Raw genomic sequence first — 17,698 nt, 5'->3', positions numbered from 1 at the left:
CACGACCAAAAGTCTTCCAATTCCACATAGAACCAGATTTTAAGTCCCTACAATCTAAACCCCTAAAAATTCATACTCTAAAATTTGCAGTTCACTGTGAATAAATGAATTTGTGACAGAAGTTGGAGAGGAAAAAAGTAAAATTGTTGTTTCTCTATACTGTTCATTTATAAAACAAACTACTTGTGTAGTCAGTGTCATTTTTTAAATTTTCCTTTCATATTGCTGGTTTGCAAAATGTCATTGAAACTTTAAATAAAAAAGCTGTTCCAGAAATCTAGATTTTTTTCATTCATTCTCAAATCTTATCTTCTTTTAACCTCTACTAATGTAATCCATGCTGTAGAAAAATTTAGGGTTGCAGAACTCAATGCCCTCATACTTTAGGCTTGCTGAAATGAGTTTTTTTCATCAAGAATGAGACACAAAGTGCTACACACTTTCAACATTAAATGTCCTACTCTTCTGTAAAACAGAACAGAATAGTTTAATTTTCTGCTTATAGTCCAAATTTAGATTTTTTCAGACTAGTAAAATTTTATTCAAGGTTAGGTTTGGTTCTTTTAATTTAGACAGATTTTTAAATGAGCTAATATAATTATTCCTGCAAAGGCAGTTCTTATACTCGAAATTAAATTTCATGTAATGCACTGGATTAATCCACACAAGATTGCTCATGGACTCTAGCTGCTTGCCTTGTATTTACTTGATTTTTTTCCTGTCCTGTGAGATTTCCATCCAGCCTCTCAGTGGGTCATTTGGCCATAGCAGAGCCATATGACACTTTGAGGTTTTTCTGGTTCTATTACAATGAGCAAAGTTTAAACCAAAATACTGGATTTATACACCAGTGAATTCTGAAACTTGGATAGATTCTTCAAAACTCATTGACAAGAGGGCAGCTTTTGTGCATGTGTGTGTGCTATGACCAGTTATGCTAATACGGGCTGCCTCTCTGCATATTATTTTCATACAGAATTTCAAGAAACTCATGGAAGGTAACTTCCTTTTCTCCCTTCTGTTCTCTGATCAGCCTTTATTGTAAGCCAGTATTGAGGACTTCATAAAGTAACCAGAGAATCATAGTTGTCTTTTCTCTTTTTAGTGCAAACAATGAATCCATCCTTTCTTCTCCTAGAGGTTGAATCTTAAGAAATCAAGGCAATGCTTTTCTTTACAATGGATGGCAGAAAACTCATTTATCCTGGATCTGCTATTGCATAAAAGAAGCCTGCAGCCATCATTAAGGGGTGGATGCAATTGGTTTCAGCTGGCACCATGACATAACATCTTAACATTTTGTCACTTACCCATGAATCCCAGTGACAAGGAAGATAAGGTTGCCATTGATCTTGGTGCAGTTTACAAACTTGTCAATGTTGCTGGAATCCACTGTCTGTGCTGACACCAAACTCCCTGTCCCAATGCCATCACATGCTGCCAAAACAAAGAGCTTGTGTAAAGAACTGGGGAAAACAATTACTGAATCAGAACACGTTGGCCTTACAGACACCACACTTCATCTCATTCAGCAGAGAGGGGCTCAAACAGCATCCCTGACCATATTCCCAAAGGAGCACATCCCAATTTAAACCAAACAGCACCCTGGCACACAGGTTAAGGTATTTCACAAGGGATCTAACGGTATCAGCCACACAAATTCCATCACAAAAAATTCCACTCAGCCCAGCCTTGCCATTTCTTGGTGCATTTTCTGGGCACTGCAGAAACTGAGGGGACTAACATTGCTGGGGGAAATGCAGCCTCAGGTTTTAGCTTTTATATTTTTCAGATTCTGTAGTGTTTTAATGTGCAATTCTGACACTTTAGGGGTTGGTAAGCTCTCTTCACAGAGTAGCAGGTAGATAAAACAACTCATTCTCTAGCTTGGGACCAAGGACAAATGATCCAAATCTCAGGCCCAAGAGCAAAAACAACGTGGGCTGAAGAGAGAAAAACAAGAAGGATGGGATTTCACAAGGTAAAGCTGTAACTGGACAATTAACTCCAATATGCAAATGGACCAGAACTTATAAAAGTGAGAGACCCCATGACCAGTTGTCCATTTTGTGACCACTTTGGTTCATCTTGGGCGCAGCCCTGGCTGGGCTCTTGTGCTGCCCAAGGTGCATCCACTGAGGCCTTTTAATAAATCCCTGCTTTATTCTTTAACTCTGTCTAGTCTCTGTTCTAGGTCAACCTGCACAAGGCATCTCAGAGGTCCCCTTCTCTGGTGGATTTGTGAACTTCACCATCCATGTCAAAAGGCTCTTTAAATGTTGTATAAATAACTTGTTATTTATCAGCTCAATCAGCAAGTTACTGGTACGTAGAGAAACTGGAAACCAGTGAGGAAACTTCTCTGTGCAGCCTGTGTAATTTACTGCATTTCTGTGGGACAGGATGCACCCAGGAACAAATCCCTCATGACTTCAACCATATAATGATGTATTATCTCTTCCTCACTGGTCTCCTCTAATGGCAGCTAGCACCAGAAGCTTATACAAACATGTGATAGCTTTCTTCCTGAGAAATTAGGGAACTCCATACCTGTGTTTTCATGTATAAAACTATCTACTCAACAACAAATTATTTACCACAATTAAGCCAGATGTGGCTTGCATTAGGACTGAGAAGTGGCATAGGGCCATGTAGGAAAACCTCTGGTGCTTTGCTGCACAGAGCTCCAAGCAGGGAGCAGAAAGTCTGGAGTCTAGAACAGCAAAGTAACCTACAGATTTCAACAGAACCATCACTGGTCTGTGTTTGAGACACTGAGAAAGGGGGCAAAAGATTCTGGGAAAGCAGAGACAGAGCAAGGAAATGCTGTATTGACAAATTGAGACATCCCAGACATTGAAGTCAGGGGTTTTTTATGGCCCCCTTTGGAATGACAAAAGGACAACGCTAAAACACCTCCAGGAAATATTTGTCATTAAAATAACACAATGAAGAATTCTTGCAGATTTCTCTAAAACCAACAGAGAAAACCTCTTCATTTGTGTCTAATAAAAAACAATTGGTTTGGTTATACTGCCATTACAACTTAATAAATTTTCACTCTATTTTATGTGCTTGACACACAATCTACATAGCTCAAACTTTTGTGGGTATTCAAAGGCTATTCATATCCTACAACACACTCATGAAGGGCAAGTCATGCCAAAATAACACTCTGTGTAGACAACTTTCAAGTAAATTTATACTGAACCACTGCCTACCTTTAGGACAAATGTCAGTGCAGGGCTTGCACATCTTAATGCCATTTTCTTCAACCTCCATCTTGGAGCTTGGACATGCCCGGACACAGGAGCTGGAATCTACCACAAAGTTGTCTGGAAAGGAAAAGGAGATGTTGGCAGCAAGTGAATAAAAGCTGGGTGTGTTTTGGAACTATTGTTACCTTAGTACTTTCCCAGTGACATTAACATTTGAAGTTCTGTGTTTTCAGAAGTGTATAGGCAAAAGAGGCACATTATCAGAGACTTATAAAAATTCATTTTTATCAGGGGTCTTCCCTCTTTGTCCCCCCATTTAGCTTTATTGTTATTTGTAGGGGGAAAAAAAGTTACAGTAATTGGTGAGAAATAAAGCAAGATTGTCTGTCCTGTCTTTTTAATGCACACAATAGACATCTGGGATAAAACAGTGCCCAGGACAATGACAAGTGTTTCAATTTTTTCCCTGTAAAACAAGAGCTAATGGGAATATAGAGTGATCCTACTTAACTAAATGATTAATACTGATAAGAAAGGAAAAATTTAAACAAGTAAATGTTCAATGAAGTATTTGGGCAAAGAATTATAACCCTTATAGTGCATGATATGAGGTTCTTAACAAACCAATCTTGCTTCAGCAAATCCACCAATATTAGAGGCAGAACTAAGCCCTGGTGGTCACAGCCCCTGGCTGCTGTCAGTCCTCCAGAGAGATTCAAAATTGGGATTTTGGGCTGGGTTGAATTATGGCTACATTTAATATTAGATCACCCATCCTTCTTGCACATAATTTATGGACAAAATAATTAATGCACAACTGTAAACCTTCATGGAATGAAAGGGAGAGCAAGAACACTATCTTCTCTATTATTCTTTCCAATTAAACCAGCAGATTCAAAGACTGTGTAAGTGATGACCCTATAATTTTTTCTGTTACTTGTCATCATCTGGCTGGTATCTCAGAAGCATGTTGGCTTTACATGCATGGGATTCTTCTTTTTTTGAACTCCCTCTTCCCCTCTAATTTTACTCTGGAGTTTTAAAACTGCATTCCTGTCAGTATTACAAGTTTATTCCTCACTGGGGTGGAACTGCTCAGGGTAGCTTTCTGTCAAATCATCCTTACTCCAACCTAGGGGCATCAATATCATGGAATCATTTGGTACCAGGTACTGGTGGTGGACTGAAACAAAAATTCATACCCTTTACAATCCCACTATTTTAAATACTTATTTACACTATTTTGGAATTTGCAAATACTGATCTAAAGCATGAATGTAACAAGCAGTTGACCAGGAAAAGAGAAACCACCTTTCTTTAGGAAAATCACTCCAGGATCCTTGGGAACTGTTAGCATCACAGCTAAAGGTGAAGTATTTAGCTATCAGCTAAGTTATTACAGGCTACAAGCACACGTGGAGTGATTGCAGAGATGGTGCTCTGCACTCAGCCCTCACTGTCTCCCTGTTTTTAAGGCTCCTGAAATCCAAGTGCAGCTCCCCCTGAGAGAAGGCAGAGCACAGGGCAGGTTACAGAGCACTCACGTGGGCACTTCTTGACGCAGAAAGCCCCGTAGGTGTACTTGGCGTTGTGATTGTGCTCCAGCTGGAAGGTGGTGGGGTTGTACACAAAGGTCTGGGGACACTGGGTGACACAAGCACCACTGTCATTGAAATTCATACAGGCCTGCAGAACAAAGGAGGAAAAAAAAAGGAATTAAATCATATAGCTGCTTTAGGGTTTTGGTGGTTTTTTGGTGTAAAAGATGGCTTTGATTGTTCAGACTTGCTGTGACAATGAGGAATGTCCAGGCCTTTAGAAAATCTGTCTGGCTTCTAATCCATTATTTCTAAGATTTTTAGCAGACTTAGAATCCAAAACAGTATCATTTTGGATCCTTGGATTTTTGCTAGGATCTTGGCAAATATGTGACTTCTATAATTAGGGAGTTTGGTGAGCCCCTTTAATTAGCAACAGTTGCCTGTTACAACACTTCCTACAAAACCAAAACAATGCTGTAATTTGTTTCATAACCACTCACAATCAACCAATTCTCAACTTGATAGGACATTCTAAAACTGCCAAGAATGAGCAGCTATTTATCATCCTCTAAGCAAATGCTAATGACTTTTTCAGAGGTCCAACCCTTTTTATTTCTTACAGTGTGAGTACATCATCCAGCTGAAAACTGTAATTCCCAATTAGGAGGCAAGAGGGATAAGAACTTCTTTTAAGCCAGCACAGGAGGGGGCCGTTTCCCTAAGTGGCAAGTTTAACAAGGTCAGTTGCTTCACACACTGAGAGAGGAAAATAGGACTTTGTCCCACTTAGCATTCAGGCTCTGCCACACACAGCTGACAGAGGACAGGGCCCTGACAAATGAAGAGGAGAGTGTGTGGATAACAAAAGTAATGGGATGCAGGGAAAACAATTGACCATGCAAGGTTGGTAATTAGGAGTAGAAAGCCCCACCGATTTTGACATTCTTTATCAGCACACATCATGTCTACAGATTTAACTACAGATTATAAGAAAACTGTTGGAGTAATTTTCACAGAGCATACCCTGAATGAAAAATTCGTATGAATGTGAAATCTGCAGCCTGGCTTGGATCCCTCTAGCAGTTTAAGCAGCCACTGTTACTGGGTATTGCCTCCTCACTAACCTGTAATCCAGGCTGTTTTAGAAGTGTTAGTCTAAGAGTGAATCCTTCTGGTCTTTTTCCATTTTTCTTTGTTAAAATACAGATGGTTCTGTGTATTTAAAGAGCCAACAAGTACAACAATAATATACATGTCCTGTCCCCTTGCCTCTTGGACTGGGACTGAGAGAAAAGAGAAAAAATTCCTCCCTTGTGCTGATTTTACTAGCAGTCCTTATGTCCATTTGGATCAGGACCAGCAGGACCCTGGGACCTGCCATGCCAGAAGATTTCAGAAAGGAGAGGCTAATAATGTACCCAAGGACAAAATCTGATGCTGAAATGAATGAGCAGGGAGAATTGTGATTAAAGCACTGTCCTGCATGGAGCAAGTGCTAAGCAAAACTGCTGATCCTGCCTTGCCTGGTCATTTACAATGCCTAATATAACACCTGCCAGTTTTGTCATGGAAACAGATTTTTTTTAACCCTCACAAAGACAAACACTTTAATCAGAACTGGATGGCAAGTCCAGCCAAGGAATTGGGTTATGTCACTTTTCTGGTTCCACTAGGCAATCAGCCAGGCTCTCCTATGCATTTCAAGTTCTAGACCCAGTTTGAATCTGAGATAAAAACACCAGTAAAACTTTGCTTTAGCATGTTTGCTTGCATTTATGTCAGATGATGATTACTGTCTTGCTTTTAGAACTGAAAATGCAAATGAGTGCAGGGCAGCAGATGGAGGAGGATGGAGGAATTTTATCTACAGATATTAAAACCGTATTTAGAACAGGATGCTGCTGCAAGATGCCATAATGCTCTAAAGGATTTGTAATGCTTCATAAGCTGTACTTTTGCTTATTAATAAATACTAATTTAGTTTGTTTCCTCAACCCATTTCTTACATGTTGACTTCAAAGGTACTCCATCATGTACATGACAATTCTCTGATAACAGTTTAGCAAATGCATAAAGCACACCAATACTCCTTGGAGACATGGCAATTTTCAGGAAAAATTCATCTAGAAGATCTGGAAACTTTTAATTTATGACTGAAATGTTTTATATACATTTGTAATTGCTTTGATAATATATGCAAATTTCTAGCACTTTGTGCTAAATGCTGCTAATTTGTGAATAAAAGCACAGGAAATACACAGGGAAAAAACAAAGTTATGTGTCTCAGCTGAAAGCTAAGCACAGTTGTCTACAGCCTAAAGGGTTACACTCTTCACCCACTGTGTCTAAGCAAGTAATGACTAGGCCTGAAAATTGCCAGACCCCTGCAGAATTTCTTTTACATTGCTCTGGGGCCAGAAGGGAATGAGAATAAACCCTGGATGCCTCTCTGCTGTACCAGAGAAAACAAACCAGTTGATTTTAGCATGTGTACTTCCACAGCTGCTACAATTCAGACAGTCTAACTTTCAGGCTGCAGCAGTACACAACTTATGCTGCCAATAACTTGAACTTTGTGGGTGAGGGTCCAGAGTGATGCAGAGTCCCAAGGCAGGTGCAAAGGAGAGCTCCTTATTGCAAAAACCAGCCTTTTTAAGCAGTTAGGCCTTTATCAGCTACATGGTTTTAAATCATAACATCATCCAGCTAACCACCACACACCACGATATGAACACATGATGGTTACATAAATTGTTTTTCTACCTCTAATTCAGCTGAGTCTCGTTCCCACAATCCTTTTCTACTTAGCTGAAGTAACATGCCGGAGCCATGATTTTACAAGGCCTTCCTCTTGTAAAGTTGTGTTTACTAGTAACAATCCTTAACTTTTGAAAGCATCAACACATCAGCTCTGAGGATGTTCCTCAATGCTCATTTTGACCCAATGACTGCATTTTTCCTCTTCCCTTTACCTATTTATATTGTACATGACACAAGCAAGACTGGTATTTTCCTCTCTCTCTTGTTCAAAGCCAACAGAGAACTTCCAGGCACTATTGGATCACCCATCTCATATGTGCTGAGCATCTACTTGTGAAAAGCCACAGGGAACAGCTTTGGTAAATCCTCTTGGTGGCTGTCAGGCCACCACAACATTTCATCAGCAGCCAAAGAACAGCATTTAGAGTGTGGTTTTGAAGCACAAAACCTATCACTATCAAGCAGTTAGGGCCAGCCAGAATAAGATTTATTTTTGCCAGTTCATTATCAGTCACTTGCCCACAGTTGCAAAATATATGCAATTTTCCATACCTTCCTCCCAACCCCACCTGGCAGTCAGCTTCACAGGTATTTGTCTCTTTGAACACATGGGTACCTTTGAAAACTCACCTCTCTGAGCAGATTCTGAGTCTACTTTTAGACCTAGGTTTGCATCCCCTGAAACCACTAGTAAAACTTGTCTCATCAACCCAGTGTGAGGAGCTACACATTTTTTGAGATCAGTTTTGGGTTCTAAGGGTGCTAAAAAACTTAGAAATAATGGATTAGAAAGAAGTCAGATTTTCTAAAGGCCGGGATATTCAGATTATATTTCTTTAAAGAAAAAGCAATTTCTTCTTTCCATCTGAAGCACACATGTAGCAATATGCATTTGAGGGAGAGCATTTTGGGAACCACTTTCCTTCCATCTCCACAAAGAAGCATGCCTAGTAAAAAAACCTGAATTTAAGTCTGGCAGAAACAAGGAACACCTTGCACAGAGAATCTAAATAGTATTCTTGCCTTTGATATGAAAAGCACACAGAGCATTAATAAAAACCATGTTCAAATATAATGGCAAATACTTTTAAAAATCTGCTGTCACCTCTAAAAGCTAATTTTGGAAAAGAAAAAGATGAAAATCACAGAGATAAGCATATTAACAGTTCCCAATCTGTATTTACAAATCTCATAGATCTGTTAATGAGCAATATTAAGTAGATAAATGATGTTAATATAATAGGAAAAATCCTGAATCTGCGAGTGTGCGTGCAGTACATTCGAAGGGTGAAACTGTGAATTTCATGGATTAAAGCATTAAGACTCTGCAGAGTGACTGGCAGGAAGAACAAGAAAGAAGAACAACAAGAACAAGGCAGGTGGCACGTACAAAGCAGTCGGTGTCCTTGGGTCCGTAGCAGCCGCCAGCACACTCGCGGTGGCAGCAGTCACTGACGTAGGGCCCGTAGCAGCGCCCGTCACACTGCTCTGCACACACGGTCTTGGTCACTGCGGGGCATGAAAAGGGACAGCGTCACACACAGGGCCTCTCCGACTGCTCCCTGAGATAAACACCCACAGCAGGCTGGGAAAACCCCCAGGAAGGGAGAGAAACACCTCAGGGGTGCTGGTGCTCGGATCCGGAACGCCTGCAGGCACTTGGACCCACAACACCTGCAGGACACCTGGATCAAGAACGTCTGCACAACACTTGGACCCAGAACATCAGCAGACATCTGCATCCAGAATGCCTGCAGGACACTTGGATCCTGAACATCTGCAGGACACTTGCACCCAGAACACCTGCAGGACATTTGGACCCAGAACATCTGCAGGGCACCTGCAAGACACTTGGACCCAGAACATCTGCAAGACACCTGCAAGACACTTGGACCCAGAACATTTGCAGGACACCTGCACCCAGAATGCCTGTAGGCTCTTGGATCCAGAACATCTGCAGGATACCTGCATCCAGAACACCTACAGTACACTCATATTCCAGAACTCACAGAATGACTGGGTTTGAAGAGACCTTAAAGGTCATAAAGTCCAATCCATGCCCCAACACCTCAACTAAACCCTGGCACTCAGTGCCATATCCAGTTTTTTCTTAAACACATCCAGGGATGGTGACTCCACCACCTCCCTGGGCAGGTCATTCCAGAACTTTATCACTCTTTCCGTAAAAATCCTTCTTTCTAATATCCAACCTATATTTCTCTTGATGCAGAATGTCTTCAGGACATTTGTATTCCAGAAATTCTGCACATCTGTATCCAGAATGCCGGCAGGAGACCAGTATCCAAAACATCTGCACAAACCCCTCTTTAGGAGCACACATGTTGCTCAAGGACTCTAGAGAAGGAATTTTCAGTGTGCCCTCTAACCCTTGGAAATTCATGAGGAATGTTACTCTCAAATCATTAGTTTTTTTAACAGGATATGACACCTTCTCCCCTGTCCCCCAGAAATAATAGAAGAGCCCACCAGTTGTTCTTGGTTTTCCCCACCAAGAACAGCAACAGAGAGTAAAGAAGTGAAATTCAGAGTGAGACTACCAATGTTACAGCCAAAGGCTGCCCTTGATGGCAATCCCTTTGGCAAATGGGAACAGAACAGACTGCAGCCTTGCAGCAGGTTTGGAAACACCACTTGCTATTTCTAGCTAACACAATCCTGCCTTCATTCACAGAATGGAGCAAGGAGATCTACCAGCTGGATTGTTCCACACCACTGGGGGCTTAACCTTGTGCAAAGAATGGTCACCCAGTGGCCCATCCACCTCCCCTCCCTCACTCAGCTGTAACCTTTACTTTATGGAAAAAGAAATTAATATTATCCAAACTAAACCAGCCACCACTGGCTACCAGGCTGTCAGCTGTCTTTTGATAAAAGCTGGGATGATACACTTCTGCAATTAACCTTCAACACCTGTTTTTTAAAAAGCATTTAATTACTTCTCGATGAAAAACACTTTTCAGAAAGAGAAAAAAAAATTCATACAACTTTCTGCTTGATTCTGCTATTTTAATGTATAAATAACACCTTTATAAGTACATTCTGATCCAAAATCCCTTCACTACTTGTCAGAAATACTTAAGGTAATGCTGAAAGTTCTTGCTACATACAGTATTTATTTAGGACATAAAAATGTAAATAACTAAAGAGAAGTGATTGTTTGTAATCTACAGAATAAAACAATGCACTTTTAGAGCATTTTCATCTTGCTGATACCAGAGGAAAACCCCCAGAGAGAAAGAAAAGGCTTTTGTGGTTTTGCAATCTAATTTGAGGAATTTGGGAAATTTTGTGAAGGCACTTACTGTCAACACTGCCAGAGAAACACATTAAAAAGATTTGTTTATTTAAGTGACAGTATTGATAAACATTAAGACAGATGTGAAACAATGGCACCTGTGGCTGTGTGCCACCAGCACACTGTGCGATAGTCTTGGTTCATGAAAATGAACAAATTCCTTCCCTAATCTGTGAGTGTGCCTTTTTTCCACCAGCCCAGGATTTGCCCTGGACTGAGCACTGTGTGCCTCACAGAGAGGCAAAGCCCAGCCTCACCCTGACCTGAGGGAGGGCCCCAATTCCCAATGGGAGGGACAGAGAGGCCACTGAGCTCACCCTACAACCCATACCATCTGTGGTCACCTGTGCCACTGCCCAGGGAGCAGCTGCTCCTGGACCCAAGGGCCACCACCCAAAGGCTCTGCCACCCCTTCACCATGGCACTTTGTGTTCTGACATGGCCACAGCCAATTCTGCCTTGTAGCAGTGCCTCAAGGCCATGTATGGAGCCCACTGATAAATGCATTCCTTGCTGTGCCCCACAGCTACTGGACATTTTGCTTAAACTCCAGGAAGCTTTGGTGTAAAGCTTCTCTGTGTGGGTAATCAGTGGGAGCCACCAAATTCACCTCTGATTTATTTACCCCAGAACCAGCTGCTGTTGGGTGTCCATCCTGTCCATGGAGCCACTGGTTCCTTGTGAAGGAACAGCTCAGTTGGCTGGAGCACGGTGCTGATAACACCAAGGTTTTGGGGTTGATCTTGGGATGGGCCATTCACACCAGCGCTGATCTGGGGGAACACAGCCCTCTCTTTCCTCTCTTCAGCACAATATTTGAACTGGATGCCTTCAAAAAGCATATTTTGCTTCTGGTTAGACACCAGCTCAAGGAGGGTCTCTATCACACTGCTCAGGATAGGGAACACTGTGGGTTTTCCTGAAGCAAAATGAATAATTACAGCAAAGGTTTGTTGCTGTTCTTCCCCAGTTTATTTTTCAGGGAAAACAAACAATGCCAACAGAAATGCCAGTGTGTTGTTCTAGGAAGAGGCCAGAAGATACCATATCTATCTCCTGGATGCCACACTTGCATTACAGCTGCTACTGAAGGCCCAGGTCTGTGGAGAACCTGTCTGGTGTCTTCAGTGGCACCACACACACCAAGACATTAATGAGCTTAGCAGGCTCAGGATCTTAAGGACTTAAGGTGTTTCCCCAAACCAAAACAAACACAAGGCAATTCTGTGTATTTTCTGAAGGTCTGAAGCAATCTGATTGCTCAGATGCCAATAAACACCACTCACCAGTTCAGCTTCCTGCAATCATTCTCAAGGAAATACACAAAAAATACACCTAGCTGCACTGGTTTAAAAAGATAATGAGCTTTTTTTTCCCCCAAATCCAATAAACTGATTTTATATCTGTAACTAAAGACCTATCTGAATTATAAATATTGCCCAAAATGTCAAATTATCTGGCATTTCAGGTGGCTGCTACTCATATCTTCACCTAACACAAGAGTCAGGAGAGCTTCACTAATTCCAGCTGAGACCCCAAGCTTCAAAGCAGACCTTTTGAGGGTCAGCACAACTACCTGCCTGGATTCCTACAGATCCTGTGTGTGATCCCAAGAATTTGGAGGGTTCAAATGCACAGAACTGTCACAGTCAGGGCCAGGGCCAAAGGACAAACACCAAAGTCCTGAAAAATGTGCTGTGCATTGAGATGGATTTCTGGGTGAGACTGTCAACTTCTACCAGTACTTCATAGCAACAAATTGTGATGAAATGACCACCTCATGTACATGTGCAAATTATCAGTCTCTTTTATATTTTCCCCTCATCTTTAATTGTGTCAAGACAATATCAATCCATGAAGGCACAAATGGGAAGTAACTGAAATCAATGGAAGTGTTCCCAACACGCAAAGTTATTAGAGCAGTACAAGGGTTTTAATTAAAGATGCTGGCTCCAAGCAGAAGTGTGGGTTTCCCTGATTGATCCCAGCTGCTGGTTCAGCTCTTTCTGTGTTCCCCTCCAGGATCCTGCTTGCCTTTGGCTGCTCTAATTTGGCACCTTCTCAGCAACACCAGCTGCACAAGGACAGTGTAAATACAGCTGTGCCCTGACCACACTCCTGTGCTCACACAGAGTCAAGGTGCACTTGACATTTGCTAAATGTTTTGTGTTTCAGGTTTGATTTATAGGTTATATTTGTTTTTTTGCATTCCCTTAGTTGGGTCTATATGCTAATTTAGATTGTTGTCTTTTCAGTTACAATCCTCTGGGGAAAAGTGCATAATCTGTCACTTAAATAATATATTGGATTGTAAAAGTTTTAATTTCTGCATGAAACTCTCAACAGACATGAACAGAAAAAATTTTAACAATCTAACCATAGATTTTCAAATTTCATTAGTAACTTCCAAAGGCATTTGTTATTATTTTTTTAAAGCGGTTTACATTCTATTCAGTGTGTGCCCAATACAATTTGAAAAAAATAGAGTCTTCTAAAAAGTATTTTCACATTAGCTTTTTTTGACACTGAAACAAGTTATATCATCTCAATTTCAAATCCTTCCTATTAGCATCTACTAATATTTTAATTATAAAAGTAAAAAGGATAGCTAACTGTGTATAACAGTATCCTGGAATTTTATCTTCTCTATCTCCTAACAGAACAGCTTGGCTTAAATTTTCTATTAATTGTCTTCTTAAATACATGAATTTTCTTGTCACATTTAGAGAGACATTTGAACAGAGTTAGATGCAGGTGGTATTTCAGACAGAGTTAGCAACAAAGACATTGCTGGAAGGCAACATAAGCAGCTAGGTAGATGATATTCATGAAAAAAACAAAGGGATTTGGGTTTTTTCCATATGTAATTTGAAATGAAAGACACGGATTAAGATCTTTCATTTTTTATCCTTTCCCAGAAAAATAATTTAAATCTTATCTTGGGAGGGGGGCTCATTAAAATATTTTGTTTCAATCCTCAATAAAAAAAAAAGAAATTATCAAAATGAAGCTCTGAGTTGTTTCTAGGATCAAAATGGTTTGGCACTGGATGTAGCACTGCTGGAGCATTTTCCTAGATGTTGGAAAGACATGCACCCCCAAGGTTACAGGGTTAAGGCAGACACAATGTGCACAACACAGCTTGTATCTAACAACATTTGTGAGCCCAAAAGCCAGGCATGTCTTTTAAAATCATACATGAAGCCAGCAAAATCACAATCCCAGTTGCATTTTTATGTTTTGAGTCCCTACTCAAATTCTCCGTCTTTGCTTTGCTCAGTTTGCAGGAAACACATTGTGCAAAAATCCAATGTAGAAACACCCTTTGACAGCCTCCTCCTTCAATTCTGCTGCTTGTCCAAGGTGCAGTGAGGTCATGGAGGCAAAGAAGAAGTCTGTGATGTAAAACTAATTCCTGTCCCTGACCATCAGGGTGGACTTGAAGGTGAGAGGATGTGGAGTAGCTACTCAGGTAGAAGACTGTGATCTGTCTATTTCCCTGACACTTGGATGGGTTATGGTTTTTCTTAATTTAATATTTTAACCCCATGGATGTGCCTTGGTCTTCCCCACTGTTTGGACTTGCAAGGGCAGCCACTGTGGAGGGACAGAGAGCTGTCACTCCTGGAGCCAGCCTTCTGTGCAGCCCTGCTGAGCTCCTGCCTTCCCAGTCGTGCAGATAAGCTCTTCCCTCCCTGGTAATTCCACATTAATCTGAGAGCAGTGCTGTGTAAAGGCTGAGACCATGGGAGCTGATCCTGCCACATGGACCTCTGCAGGCACACAGCTGGATTTGCCATGAGGCTGGAGACACAGCCTGAACCACCATCATGGGCTCCTTACAGAACATCACTGCCAAGAACTATTTTAAACTATTCTCAGATACAATAACCACAGAAGGCCTGAATAAATCTACCCATTTGGATGGGTTATGCAGTTTCTTACAAAGTTACTAGTTTGAACAGACAAACAAGCTTCTCATTAGGACAGAGAAAAAAAAACAACATTAATTCTAATAATGATATGAAATAATTGGTCAGCTAGGGTTTAAGTCCCTTTCCATTATCTACTTAAGCACACAACCCAGAATCTACTTCTTTTCCTGGTTAAGGAGCACTGACTTCCTCAGAACCATCACAAAGACTGCCAGCAGAGAAAGGAGATGTCCCAGCTCAATTCAGACAAAGAAGAATCTGCTCTGCATCGCTGTCCCTTAGTCCTACAGTGTGTCCTGAGGGGGTTTTAACCATGCCTGCAGATGAATATGAAGCAGTGATACAAGAACACAGCTGTAACTGTGAGCAGCTTCTCCAGCAGAATCAGCTGATGCTGCTAAAGGGAAAGCAGCTCCTGGCAGTGTGGCAGAGCCTCTGCAGGTGGCCCTGTCCCCTGGGGCAGCAGGGCAGCTTGGATTTCCTGCTCAGGCTCATCAGACATTCACCTCAAGCTGTATGCCAGTTCTAACTCCATCCTAGCTCTCACTCCAAGTAGTCAAAAAACCAACCGAGAACAAAAACCAAAAAGAACCCCAAAAAACATACCAAAAAGCAGCATCTCTGCACTGTTCCTATCAAGTTCCAGATGACACTGGACTGACTCTCCTCAGCTCAGAGCTTACTTGGGGTGTTCACCTGGGAGTGATTTGTCACAGTCCTTCCTTCCCATTTACCACTCAGCCAAGGAAACAATCATAAGCTGAAGAAGTGTTCTGTGGCAGAGCTCCCAACAACCACTTCATTTCCCAGGGAGAGTGATTCCAGTAAAGGCAACTGGTTTTCACCCTCTTGTAAGAGAAAAAAGAAAAAAACTTGTAGAAAAAACAACCCTTCATTTTCTCCTCTTTTATTATTATCTGCTAATATTGGCACTGTACTTCTGGCTCTTTTGTGCCTACATGATGGAGCTTAAAGCTCCTTTAGGAAGGAAGAAGGAACTCATTTTCATGCTCTCTAAATTCACAAGGACAGAAAAACAGCATGAGTGACCCTTCACTTACTACTTCCTTCACAAAAACCTATTATTCTCTCTTTCAGTACAACTCAAATATATTCTGAAGTTATTATAAAGAAAACAGTTCTGCAAGATAACTAATATTCCCAGGCTACCATTGAAATTAACAGAGTATTTTAGCATCAGGAACATTGCAGTGTCAGGTGGTCATGAAAGAGCTCCAAATCTGCCATCAATAACCATCAATACTCTCAAGAGCCATGCTCCATGTTTCCACCAAGTAGTGAAAAGGAAATTCAAGTTAGCATAAGGAGTTTTAGAAAGCCCAAGGGAGGAAAGAAACATATCATTCATATGGGTAAGGAAAAAAAGGCAAATAATCTATTGATAAAAATATATGGGGGAAAACAACCCTTGTACATTTTAGAGTTATACTGCACCCAGAATTTATAGTATTCCTTTCACAACTGGAAGAAAAAACAAATAGGATCTCCACTACATTGTTCTCCAGTCCTTTGTTTCTCACTCTTATACACTTACAGGTCTGGCAGTGATTCTCTGTGGGTCCCCAGCACCTTCCTGTGCAGGACTTGTGGCAACGACCACCTGCAGGACAGACAGAAAGAGAGAGATTGGAAATGTGCCTTCCTTTCAGTCCTTTAACATCCAGCAAGCACAAAAGACAAGAGCCCACCTTGTCTTTGGAAGGTTTTTATACTTTAGCAAGGGTGAAACAGTGCCTATAAAAAAAGCCCAACCAAATAACCAGGCCTGGTGTCAAACTTATATGAAATATAGGTACTTATCTAAATACCTTTTTGCTATGCATAATGACCCAGACATTTTAAAACAAAAAGAAGTATGAGCAAGTCTGGAAGACTGAGGAACAATGTCATCACTCAGGGCTATCACTATTGCTTTCCATAGCCTATGTAAAACCTGCTGATTTCTTCAGAGGACAGGAGATGGCTAGGCTGGAAAAGCCATACAGCTACTTACCTCCTGTCCAATTTCACCTAAACAATTGTCACAGTTGAGACAGCCACAATACACAGAGCATCACCACACAATTTTAGAAAACTCCAACCCTCACACAGTAACACCTCACCTCTTCAGAAGGCTTCAGGCACTGCCCACACACAGTAACACCAGGGCACCTCAGCAGGCTGCAAGCATCTGCCCTTCTTGTCCTTCAGCCCAGCCTTTTATCCCCTGCTGTTGCTGCCCTGCACCTGTGTGCCCTCTGTTCCCTTTGGTGGTTGGTCAGTGCCCCTGGGCACTCCATGGCTCGTTCCCTTCAACAGCATTCACCTGTCCTGCACAGCTGTGCCCACTGGGGATGAGGCTGGGCCCAGCTCCCCAATCACCACAAACTCTGTGCCTACACTGATGGGTTTAGTCCCTGAAGTAAAAGAACAGTAGGTGCTTGCACTGTAAAATACAGCTGTAAGAAGAAGCATTAACAATGCTAAGTTTTTATAAACTACCTAGCAATTAGTGACTGAAATTCACTTGGACTGAGGGGGGCGTTGAGTTCATGTGTCCATGTCATGGCAAAATGCTGACCCATGCGAGAGGGACTGGCAAGCAAGGAGAAGAGCTGGAATGTTCTCCTCTGGCTGCACTTCAGCACCACAGGAGAGAGCGCTCAGACAGTCCCACACCAGTCTGGGCTGAGAGGGAAGGGAGACCCCATTCCATGGCTGCCATCTGGATGTAGCCAAGGTCCAGGCACACTCCCAGGTGTGGCAGTGCCTGAGGGGCAGGCAGGCCAGCCCTTCACAATGCCAGAGCTGATGGGATGAGCGAGACACCCAAGGTAAATCTTGTGGAAGACTCTGCACAGTCCTTATCGCTGTGCTTTTGATCACAGGAAGCCAACCTTGTGTTTGATTAAACTTTTATACATCACT

At 41.7% G+C, this 17,698-nt stretch overlaps 1 protein-coding gene across 1 annotated transcript in view; it reads right to left on the bottom strand.

The window, feature by feature from the left end:
- ERBB4 (erb-b2 receptor tyrosine kinase 4) overlaps positions 1-17,698 on the bottom strand; it is a 483,510-nt gene that overhangs the window by 151,178 nt on the left and 314,634 nt on the right. Inside the window, exons 5-9 of the mRNA XM_058809969.1 lie at positions 16,326-16,391; positions 8,910-9,028; positions 4,763-4,904; positions 3,222-3,335; positions 1,311-1,437 (exon numbers count right to left, since the gene is read on the bottom strand). Of these exons, the coding sequence (XP_058665952.1) occupies positions 1,311-1,437; positions 3,222-3,335; positions 4,763-4,904; positions 8,910-9,028; positions 16,326-16,391 (568 nt within the window). The remainder of the gene's footprint in view (positions 1-1,310; positions 1,438-3,221; positions 3,336-4,762; positions 4,905-8,909; positions 9,029-16,325; positions 16,392-17,698) is intronic.

This window comes from Ammospiza caudacuta, chromosome 8 (genome assembly GCF_027887145.1).
Source record: "Ammospiza caudacuta isolate bAmmCau1 chromosome 8, bAmmCau1.pri, whole genome shotgun sequence".
Classification (NCBI taxonomy): domain Eukaryota; kingdom Metazoa; phylum Chordata; class Aves; order Passeriformes; family Passerellidae; genus Ammospiza; species Ammospiza caudacuta.
This window is presented reverse-complemented; position numbering and strand designations above follow the sequence as displayed.